The 10,764-nt window shown below is 59.8% G+C and overlaps 2 protein-coding genes across 2 annotated transcripts in view; both read left to right on the top strand.

The window, feature by feature from the left end:
• Positions 1–1,574, top strand: part of LOC102250065 (signal peptide peptidase-like 2B) — a 10,854-nt gene extending 9,280 nt beyond the window's left edge. Inside the window, exon 7 of the mRNA XM_014533697.1 lies at positions 1,459–1,574. Within this exon, the coding sequence (XP_014389183.1) occupies positions 1,459–1,574 (116 nt within the window). The remainder of the gene's footprint in view (positions 1–1,458) is intronic.
• A 676-nt stretch (positions 1,575–2,250) lies between these two features.
• The window catches only part of SPPL2B (signal peptide peptidase like 2B), a 15,667-nt gene continuing 7,153 nt past the window's right edge, over positions 2,251–10,764 (top strand). Inside the window, 12 exon segments of the mRNA XM_014533668.1 lie at positions 2,251–2,476; positions 3,350–3,532; positions 4,131–4,220; positions 4,893–5,032; positions 5,581–5,723; positions 5,916–6,012; positions 7,047–7,163; positions 8,911–8,992; positions 9,520–9,594; positions 9,684–9,746; positions 9,824–9,923; positions 10,369–10,446. Of these exon segments, the coding sequence (XP_014389154.1) occupies positions 2,375–2,476; positions 3,350–3,532; positions 4,131–4,220; positions 4,893–5,032; positions 5,581–5,723; positions 5,916–6,012; positions 7,047–7,163; positions 8,911–8,992; positions 9,520–9,594; positions 9,684–9,746; positions 9,824–9,923; positions 10,369–10,446 (1,270 nt within the window). The 5' untranslated portion in view covers positions 2,251–2,374.

Here is a 10,764-nt window from a genome sequence, read left to right as displayed (position 1 = left end):
CAGGTCTTAACTAATGTTAGTGCCCTCCTGCCTGGCCTGCACCTGTCCTCCCTACCTCTCCTCCACCTGCCTCCTTGCCCCTCCTGCACCTGTGCCCTCTCCGCCTGTCCCCATCCCCTCCTCATACTGTCCGGTACCCAAGCCTCTCTTTCCAAGCATCTGGGTCCTCATTTCTCTGCCCTCAGAACTCACATCTGAGAAAGGAAGACTGCCCCAGCCTGGACCCATTAGTCTCTCAAGCCCCTGATGTGGATGCTTTCACAGTAATCCGTAAGCAGAGTGTCTCTGGGAGTTCCTGGACCTGCTCTGAATGCGATGTGTCAGAAGATGGCTTGTCCTTGGTAGCCTTGACTGTTTCTGGTTCTCTAAGCTGGGATAGGCTGTGTTGGAACATGGGCACTTGTATCACTGGGCCCTTTTGAAGAACTTCTCCCAGTTCCTTTAACTCAAGAGGATGAGGGAACTAATCAAAGTGAAACCGTGATCTTTGTGGCATTTGATACAAGCACAGGCTTAGTTGTAGTGGTTGTGGGGAGGAAAGTCCATGAAGTGTGCTTGTGGGGGGGAGGGAATATATATACACACAAACACACACACACACACACACACACACACACACATATATATATCGATTTCAGAGAGGAAAGGAGAGGGAGAGAGAGAGATAGAAACATCTATGATGAGAGAGAATCGTTGATTGGCTACTTCCTGCACACCCCCCACTGGGGATCGAGCCCACAATCCAGGCAGGTACCCTGACCAGGAATTGAACCATGACCTCCTGGTTCATAGGTTAGCACTCAATCACTGAGCCACACCAGCCGGGCTTAAATGACTTTTAAAAAAAGATCCAGTTTCTGTTCACTTTCCATTTTATGTAAATGACAATTTTCATCATCAGCCTGGCTCCCATGGATCAAGGTTCAGCAGACTTTCCAGAAAGGGCCGGATAGGGCATCTTGTCAGCTTTGCAAGCAATTGCCCAACTCAGCAGTGGCAGCCAAGAACAGCCAGAGGCCCTGCATACTGGCATAGGGTGGCTGTGTTCCAATAAAACTTTGTTTGCAAACACAGAAGGTGGGCTGTTTGTCTCTGTGGCAGACTCTGGGAAAACCAGAGGTGCATTCTCTGGCTCTGTCTGGAAGTTGGGGGACTCTACTGCTCCCCATGTGGTCCCAGGGTGAGGAGGTGCCAGGGGCTCTGAGCATTGGAGGGGGCATATACCAGGTACAGTATTTAGGGCCAGGATGAAGGGCACCCTTGGGGGGCAGTCTGGTGGGGAGAACTTGGAAGAGGGGCCTCCTAAGTCTGCCTTTGGTGAAGGGAACGAGGTGACAGGTGAGGTGTGTGGGGTTTCTCCGGGAACGGAGGCAGGGATGGCGGGATGCTGCCTTAGTGAAGTGCTCTGAGACCTTGGGTGGGCCTCAGGCAGTCCACCTCCTTGCCCTCCCCTCCCAGAAAGCTGGGTGGCCCGAACACACAGCTTCTTTGGAGCTTGGCACCATGTAAGCATTGCTTTGGCTGTCAGCGCCTCACTCAGGTGCCACATGGAAGGGCCAGAGCTGATGGGCTGACTGGAACAGTGGCAGTTGGGGACTGTGGAAAGTGGAACTTGCACCCACCGCCTGGTGTCCGCCTTCAGACTTCAAGGTTGGGGCACCCTGGGCTGTCCTCCATGCTGCCACCACTGCCAGGTGACCAGGGCCAGGGTAGGAAGCTCTTGGAGTGGCCTGGCTGTGCTTTCGCAGAGGGCCCAGCTGCCTGCGACCTGGTGCTCCGCCTGGTGTTGGAGCACACAGTCTATCAGGATCCTTGGCCAAATCAGAGCCCCCACCCCCTCCCTCACCTTGGCAAAGCCACATCCTCGGTGTGGGTTCACTGTGCCAGGTGATGACCGTCCCCCATCCTGTGTCCTTTATTGGGAGCAGCTGCCACCTGCTTGTCTCTGGCAGACTCCGGGGAGCCCAGGGGTGCAGTCCCCGGCTCTGTCTGGAGGTGCCTATAGCCCAAGGGGAGCGAGAGCTACAGAAGGGCAGGCCTAGGAGCCCAAAGCGTGCAGAGCTTGGCCCTTTCAGCTCCACAGAGCCCAGGGGCCAGGAGGGGCCGGGGCCTGTGGGTGTGGTGCGTGCCCCTGGCTGGGTGCTGACAGGTCTGAGGTCACACCCAGGTCTCCCCAGGGAGACTTGTCCCTCCCTCGTTTTCTCCATCCTGAGATACTTGTGTGTGTGTCCTCTCTGTCCTGTCTGAGGGAGGAAACCATCCCAGCCTTCACAGGTGTCCTCCTTTAACTTGGACCCCATGTCATGGATGGTCGGCCCCCGCCCTGAGCTCTTTGCCCCCTGCCCCGTTGCTCCAGGTGGCCTGTGAGTATGGCATGGTACACGTGGTCTCCGAGATGGGGGGCCCGAAAGGCAAGGATTACTGCATCCTCTACAACCCACAGTGGGCCCACCTGCCACATGACCTCAGCAAGGCGGTGAGTATTGGACTGGTGGCCCTCCTGGCGCGGTGTCTCTGAGCACCCCTTTCAGCTTGGGATCTTGTCTGTCTTGCTGTCATCCCTCCCCCCCTCTGCCCAGTGTCCAGAGGGGCCCTTGGAGAGACCCTCCCTTGCAGAGAGCCAGCTGGGGGAAAGATCTCCGAAGGACCTCAGCTGGGAGCTGGGGTGGGGTCTGGTCACACTTGAGAGGCCTCTGGGCAGCCCTAAAGGGGCCCGTTAACCTCTCCGGGCCTCAGTTTCCTTGGTCATGGATGAAAGACATCTGTTCGGAGTGCTCTGTAGAGATGGCCTCTGGTGGAGACACCAGCCAGGCTTTCGTGTGTGGGATGGGGGCTGGCTGCCAGAGGGCTCCTGAGAGGAGTGACAGCAGAGGGCGGGGCAAGGGCTCTGCTCTTCTTGTAGGAGACCCCTCTCCCTGGTCTGGCCTCCTTCCTCCACTCAGAGGACCGGGAGGATGCTCTTGTGGGTGAGTTCTCACCACAGAGGCTGACGCTCCTGCCCCTTGTATTCCATTCATAATGGATGCTAGAGGTGGATCTGGAGATGCAGGGAGGATTTCTGAGGGGTTTGCTCTGAGCGCACACCACCTGTCCTTCCTGTCTGCCTTGCGTTTGGTATGTGTGTCTGCAGGCCCTGCCCACCCTCCACCTCTCATCCTTTCTTGGTGCAAGGGCCTGAAGTCCAGTGGGACCCAACGGGAGGGGGCATCAGGATGGCGCTCACTGTGGTGATCTGGATATGAAGGCTCAGCACAGCTGGGCAGGTTTCTCTGATGCCTTGGTTCCCATGAGGACTGGGGCCCGCCCTGACTCTTCTAGAACAGCTCCTATGAGCGCTGCCTTCCCTCAGTCTCTCTTGCAGCTGAGGGACTGGACGACTTCCATGCTCTGCTCTGCATCCGACCTCCCTGCCAAAGGCTTCAGCAACCAGATTCCACTGGTGACTCGGGGGAACTGCACCTTCTACGACAAAGTGAGGCTGGCCCAGGGCAGCGGGGCGCACGGGCTGCTCGTCGTCAGCAAGGAGACCCTGGTACAGCTGCTTGGGCGCCCTTCTGGGCAATAGGACCTACCGAGGGCAAGGGTTGGAGGTGCCCTAAGGGAAGCCGGGAGGAGCCCCTGGGCCCCCACCAAAGTGGGCATGGGTGCTGGCCAGGAACGGCGGCCACAGCCAGGAGAGAGAAGTCTGGTTTGCCGACCGGCTGTGGACTCAGGCCTTTGGACCCTCATCTTGGAGGGGGCTTATCCCAGAGCAGTCCTGTGGGTTGGGGGATACAGGGCCTCAAGGCAGAGCTCTGGGGGTGCCTTCTAAGGAGTGGGTGGCATGGGTCCACCTGCCGACCTCTCCTCCAGGCCCCCAGCCAGATGGATTGGCTCCTGAGCCCAAGGTTTGAGTGAAGGGCTAGGTTTTCCTCCCCTCGTGGGTGGTGCCGAGCCTGTCGGCCTCCCTCCTGGTGTGTCCCCCTCCTGTGCTGGCACCTGATGACCCAGCACACACGAGGGAATCTTCCCCTTCCTTAGAGAGAGGGCTAGCTAGCTTTGTGGGCCATGCCGTCAGGAGGGGTTGGCTGTCTGCACCATCCTGGGTGGGCCTTGGTCAGCCAGCAGATCTGCCTCCTCTGGACTCCCAGGTCCCCCCAGGAGGCAACAAGACGCAGTATGAGGAGATCGGCATTCCCGTGGCCCTGCTCAGCTACAAAGACATGCTGGACATTTTTAAGGTAGGGGATCCCTCCCCCTGAAGTGTGTTGGGCCCGGGGCCTGAGTAAGTGGTGGGCAGGGCCTGTGGCAAGGCCATCCTGTCTGGGGCTGGCCAGGGGTGGGTCTTGCCCACTATGAGTCAGCCACATCGTGAGGGTAGGCCTCCAGTGCCACCAAATCCCAGGAATGGAGACCATGGCCCTGAAGTGCCCTGTGCAGCTGGTTAGAGTAATCCAGGCTCCAGGCTTGGCCAGCCTGGCGCTCCCCACACATGGAGAACGAGCATTGCTCCCTCTCTGCTGCTTGCACACTCCTGGCCCAGGCCTGTCTGACTGAGGCCCATGTTCATCTTTGGTTTGGGGAGCTGGGTCTGGAGCAGGGTGAGCATCATTATATAAGTAAACAAGAATCTCCAGTCTTTGTGAAACTTCCAGAAGTTCACAGTAAGCGCAGGCCTCACGCCTCTCCCCGTGGGTCCCCCATGGGCCACCCGATGTTACACAGGTGATGTGCTCCCTCATGCAAGCACACGCACATCTCGGCGCAGGGCTGTGTTCTCGCACGCAGGGCTGCTTGCCTGTCTTCATGCACAGCCTGTTACGTCAGAGCTGATTGCTTTGGGGTCAGGATTGGTGGATGAAGGCATAGGGCAGGGGCCTTGGCCTTGAATCCTGATGTGTTCTCCGAGGCAGAATTTTGGCCGATCTGCGAGGGCAGCATTGTATGCCCCGCACGAGCCCATGCTGGACTACAACATGGTCATCATCTTCATCATGGCCGTCGGCACTGTTGCCCTTGGGGGCTACTGGGCTGGGAGCCGGGACGTGAAGAAGTAAGTATCCTTCCTTTACGTGTGTGCGCATTGTGTGTACATGTGTGCACACGTGTAACTGATGGGTGCCCCTAATGCTGGGAAGCGAAAGTAACAGGACTGCTCAGAAGAGAGGTGTCCACACTCCAGAGAACCTTCTGGAATACAGTTGCTGTGAGTACTTGGGAGACACAGCCAAAGGCCCTCTGGGTCCCGCTCCCCGAGATTGTGCTCTGGTACTGGGATGCGAGCCCAGGCCCTCCCCGCCCCTCCCCAGGGAGCACTCAGGAGACAGGGCCTGTGGGTAGTCCCAGCGGTGTTCAAGGGCTTCTCATAGTGGGTGACCGGGAGCCTTGTCTGCGAGGACCCTGAGCTCCTGGACAAGGGTGTGAGGTCCAAGAGGCAGGTGTGGCTCTCCTGTTGGAGGGGCACTGGGGACACATAGTGGGTCTGGAGAGGGCGGACAGGCCAACAGATGAGCTGTCCCTGCCAGTCCTTCCCAGTCTCTGGCCCTTAGTCCTAGCGCTGTGCAAGCTGGCCAGGCGTCCTCATGACCCGTGTTTCTCAAGAAGGTATATGAAGCACAAGCGGGATGATGAGCCTGAGAAGCAGGAGGACGAGGCTGTGGACGTGACGCCCGTCATGACCTGCGTCTTTGTGGTCATGTGCTGCTCCATGCTGGTGCTCCTGTACTACTTCTACGACCATCTTGGTGGGTCTCCGCGGCCGTGGCTCCTCTGGAGAAGTCCAGTGGACGGCAGGGTGACAGGAGGGCTTCCGGGTGGGTTTGTCCCCTCCCTTTACTGGGTGGAGGTCACCCTGCCCAAGTGCAAGAGTGCACGGGGCCCTTGGGGGTGGCTGGGGCCCGCAGCCGCCTTTTCCCTCACTGCACCCCGCTCTGCAGTCTACGTGATCATTGGGATTTTCTGCCTGGCCTCCTCCACGGGCCTCTACAGCTGCCTGTCGCCGTTGGTCCAGAGGCTGCCATTTGGCAAATGCAGGTGAGTTCCCTCAGGTGGCCTTTGCCCAGCTCCACCCAGCCCCTTGCCCCCAGCTTTGTTCTTGAGGTCCTACACCACAGCCTCTCCTTGGCTCAACTACTGTTTCCCGTCCTCTGGCCCCTGAGGCTCCAAGCTCTGCTTCCATGAATCAAGGACCCCCCACTCTCCTGTGGTCCTTGGCCAGTCTGGCACAGTGCAGGCTAATGGCAGGTGCTCACTCAGTGCTTGCTGGGTGTTCATGGACCTTGGGAGGAGGACAGAATGGGGAGGAGAATGGGCTTTCTCAGTCCTCCCGCCTCCTCTCTTGAGTGGCTTCCCTCGCCCCACCTTCCATTCCAGGGCAGATAGGCCCAGTGGGGACGCAGGGCGGAGTGGGATGATGTGGGTGCATGTGGGTACTGGGTAGGGATGCCCAGCAGGGTAGGGCGAGGCTGGGCCACTCCACCGGGCTGGATGCACTGGTGGTTCAGACCCGGAGGCTCCTGCTACCAGAGGCCCAGTCTGGTTCTTACAGGGAAGATGGGCAGCTACTCAAGGGTGTAGACAAGGGGGACGAGACCTTTTAAGGTTGCCATATAAGGGAGAGAGATGGGGACAGGCCAGGAAGCACGGTACTGAGCTGAGGGCTCCCATGGGCTCTCCTGAGCTCCTGTGGGCTCTTGTGGGCAGGCTGGCTTGGAAACTGGCCCAGGTTTGCTCACCCTAAATGCCTGCCTCCACCTGACTCTTCCTCTGCTCTTGGGAACCTCAGGGGGACTGTGGGCGGGTTTAACAGAGAACGGGAAGTGGAGGAGGGCAGGCCGGGTGGGCGGGGTGGTGAGTGGCCCCTTTGAGAGCAGAGCCTGGAGGACAGCAGGAGGCCTGGGCAGCGGGCTTGTTGGAGTTGGATTTGAGGGGGCTGAGGGCTGTGGGTAGGAGTTGAGATGACCCGTCTGGGTGCTGGGTGGGAACAAGGGTGGAAGAGTCAGAGGTCATTCGGGGGTGAGGGGCGTGCTGCCCATGACAACTGCCCCCTTCTCCCCTACCCATCTCAGGGTCTGCAACAGCAGCCTGCCCTACTTCCACAAGTGCCCTCAGGTCCGCATGCTGCTCCTGGCATTGTTCTGCGTGGGTGTCAGTGTGGTGTGGGCAATCTTCCGGAATGAGGACCAGTGAGTACAGCCCCCTAGGTCCTAGGGCCTAGGAGGCCCCCAGCCATTGGGTGGCCCCTCCCTCTTGAGGGCTGTCCTCAGATGCTCTGAGTGCTGGACTGCAGTCTTCCTGTACCTCCCCGGGGCCGTTTGGGGGCACCTGGAGCCAGTTCACCTCCGTGGTTATCAAAAGCCCTCCTTTCAGTCCCCTGGAAGCAGTGGCCGAATGGCGTCCAGGTGTTGACTGGGCTCCGCTGACGGCTGCCCAGCCGTGGCTGCCCGGCTCGCCTCCTGCGTCTGGTTTCATTTGATTTGTCTGGGTGCCACATGCACAGTGATTGGATCTGGATATGAGATGCTGCAAACCCTCTTGGCCTGGGCACCCCAAGCTGTGTTGTCCAGGACGGCCTCAATGGGGCCCTGGGCGGCGGGAGGGGACGCTGTCCCTGGCGCCACTTGTCCCCACTGCTCCCGAGGTGGTGCCCAAGGGGTGTGCTCAGCCAGCACCCTCACGGATGGTTCAGGGAGGCTGGCTGGCTTCTCGGAGCACTTGCTACCCTAAGCTCGGCCTCCCCTGCAGGGCAGCGCGCCTGTCCTGTGGCCTGGAGCCCGGGCTGTGCTAGGAGGACAGAGCAGGCCTGTTCCCGCCCAACCCCCTCCTGCTATCGCTGACACCATCTGGCGCTCTCAACGAGCCTTTCCCAAGGCAGTTAAATGTTCTTGGCGGCACCTCCTTTTGGAGCCATAACAGATTTAAGTGGCAGAAGGAAAATGGGAAAATATTTTGAGTCCTTTGTACACAAAGAGAACCCGGATTCTCACAGTTAAATCTAAGCCAAGACACTTCTCTGTTGTATAAAATTAGAACGGGCCATGGTTCCTGCACCTCTGGGTGCAGGCAGCCAACAGGTGCCCACCCACCGCCTTCGAACTTTCCCTGTTCTTCAACCTGCCCTGGCGGGGAGACGTTCGATCCCTTGTCTGAAGCATCTGATGAGTAAGGGGGGCAGGCAGAGCCCTGGCCAAGGTGCAGGGCGAGGCAGGAAGGGGAGGACAGCCCAGGCAGGGCTGGCGAGGCTGGGGCTGTACCACCCCCAGGCCTTGGCCGGTGGGGCTGCACAGGGTGAATGCCCCCTGTCCCCGCTGGCTCCTCTGTCACGCTAGTTCTGTCTTAGAGCCTCCATGTGAGGCCCTCACAGCACAGGTTTGATATGCAGGTCGGGAGTGTGGCTGTGGGATGGCAGCGCCCGGTGGTGTTGGGTTAATGCAGATATTTGAGATGGTCTTGCCTCTGCTGCTTGTTCCCGTGGGACCGTTCCGGGGGGTTCCAGATGCTCATCCTCAGAGCCTGCCCCGTGGGTCTGAGCCCCAATTTCCCACGGGGCTGAAAGAGGATGTCACCTGGCCGGGCACGTTTCTCACTCCTCCTGTGATCTGGGTACAAGAGCCACCACTGTAGAGACAGAGGGCCCGGCAGTGTCTGTCTTTCTCTGGCCTCTTGGTGTCAGAGTGGAGGGTTCATTTACCCCCTGCCCTGTCATCCATCACTGCCCCGCCTGTTCCAACGAAGTGGGGTCCGTCACCCAGGTTTTGGAACCCACACTGCTGCCTCTGACAGGGCCTGAGCCTTGGAAACATGGCGAGGTCAGGCCCAGTGCGGGGTGTTTCAGACGCTTGGTTGGGTAAGGTGTCTGAGGAGGGAGGGGCCGGACACCTGGTGGCTGTTGATGGAACCTGTCCCAGCAAATGACGCTGCTCTGCCCTGCAGGTGGGCCTGGGTCCTCCAGGATGCGCTGGGTATCGCCTTCTGTCTCTACATGCTCAAAACCATCCGCCTCCCCACTTTCAAGGTGAGGGCTGGGGGTGGGGCCCCTGGGGAGCCTGAGTCCTGAGGGCCTTTCCTGTGTCAGCCCCATGCCTTGAGCGGCCAGACCTGCCTGCCACCCAGCTCTGTCCTGGCCTTCTCCTCTGAGCCGGGGGCCCGAGATTATTGTCTGTAAGACCTGGTGGAAAAAACTTAGAAATGCATGGGGATGGAAGGTCAAGGGCATCACCTCCCTAGACCCATAGCTGACCCATCACGGAGCGTATGTCTCCCACCGGCCCACCTCGGCCACCTCTCCCACGACTGGGAGACCGAGAGTGCCTTACGCTCTGCCCAGCCCTCCACTCACGTCACTCTGGACACTCCCTCGTCTCCTGTGGCCCAAGGCCTGGGGCAGGTGTTGTTCAGACGCTCGAAAAGGCTTCATCCCAGTGGGAATAGGCTGAGCCTTGTGAGGGCAATCAAGGGTGTGGGGATGTCTCTGTGGGTCTGTGCCAGGGGGGTCTGTGTGCCTGGGGTTCCTGGGCCGGCCCTGAGGACGCCTCTCCCCAGGCCTGCACGCTGCTGCTGATGGTGCTGTTCATCTATGACATCTTCTTCGTGTTCATCACGCCCTTCCTGACCAAGGTGGGAGCCCCTGACCCTGCCCTGCCCCTCCCACACTCTCCGAACCCCCTGCCCCACGCCCCCACGCTGATGTGGCTCTCCTGTGTTAGAGCGGGAACAGTATCATGGTGGAAGTAGCGACCGGGCCTGCGGACTCGGCTACACGTGAGAAGGTACGTTCAGACCCTGATGGCTGGAGGGGAGCTGTCGGCTTGGGCTGGTCTGCAGGTGCTGCCTCCTCTCCCCACAGCTGCCCATGGTCCTGAAGGTGCCCAGGCTGAATGCCTCGCCACTGGCCTTGTGCGACCGGCCCTTCTCCCTCCTGGGTTTTGGGGACATCCTGGTCCCAGGTACAGGGGCTGGGCACATGGATGGGTCACCCCTCAGCCCTGAGGGCACCCCGGTGTCCTGGTCATGTTGGGTTGGGGGCCGGTGGGTGGTGCATGGTCGAGGTAGCCCCACGTTGGCCCCAGGGGACAGCTCTGTTCTGTGGGTCATGGCTACACAGACGTGCCTGCCTGGGGCTGGCTGCCCAGGACAGAGTATGGCCTTGACAGCCCGCTGTGCCCCAAGTCCACCCAGGCAGGACCTCCCTGCCCCTCTGTGCTGTGGGATGTGCACTGGCCCAGGGTTTTGGGTTACAGCTCCATTCTGAGCTGGCAGTGTGGCCATCTGTGAAATAGCAATAATGGCTGTTAGATGAGACCATGCAGTGCCCGGCTCTTCCCACGGGGCACTGGCTCCCCGGCTCCCCGGCTCCGGTGAGGACTGGCCATGCTCTCTTCCTTCCCCCAGGGCTGCTCGTGGCGTACTGCCACAGGTTTGACATCCAGGTGCAGTCGTCCAGGGTCTACTTCGTGGCCTGCACCATCGGTAAGCACCGCTCAGGAGGGCCAGGCTGCGGCCCCCGGACCCCATCCTTCCTCAGCGGCTCACGGAGCTGGTGGGAAGGGGGCGGCGCAGCCTCTGCTCACGGCACAGTCCTTTTCCTCACTTTTCTGTGATGGTTGCAGTTGTTTTTCTTTTCTCTTGTCTCCTTTTTGTCTTCCTCTTTTTCTTCCTTGTTTTCCGGTGATCCGTCCCTCCCTCCCTCTTTCCCTCCCTCTTTCCCTCCCTCCCTCCCTTCTCTTTCTTTCTTTCCCTCTCTCTCTCTCTCTCTCTCTCTCTCTCTCTCTCTCTCTCTCTCCCCCC

This window comes from Myotis brandtii, unplaced genomic scaffold (assembly GCF_000412655.1).
Source record: "Myotis brandtii unplaced genomic scaffold, ASM41265v1 scaffold122, whole genome shotgun sequence".
NCBI lineage: Eukaryota > Metazoa > Chordata > Mammalia > Chiroptera > Vespertilionidae > Myotis > Myotis brandtii.
Note: the sequence above shows the minus strand (reverse complement) of the source record. Positions and strands in the feature narration are given on the sequence as shown.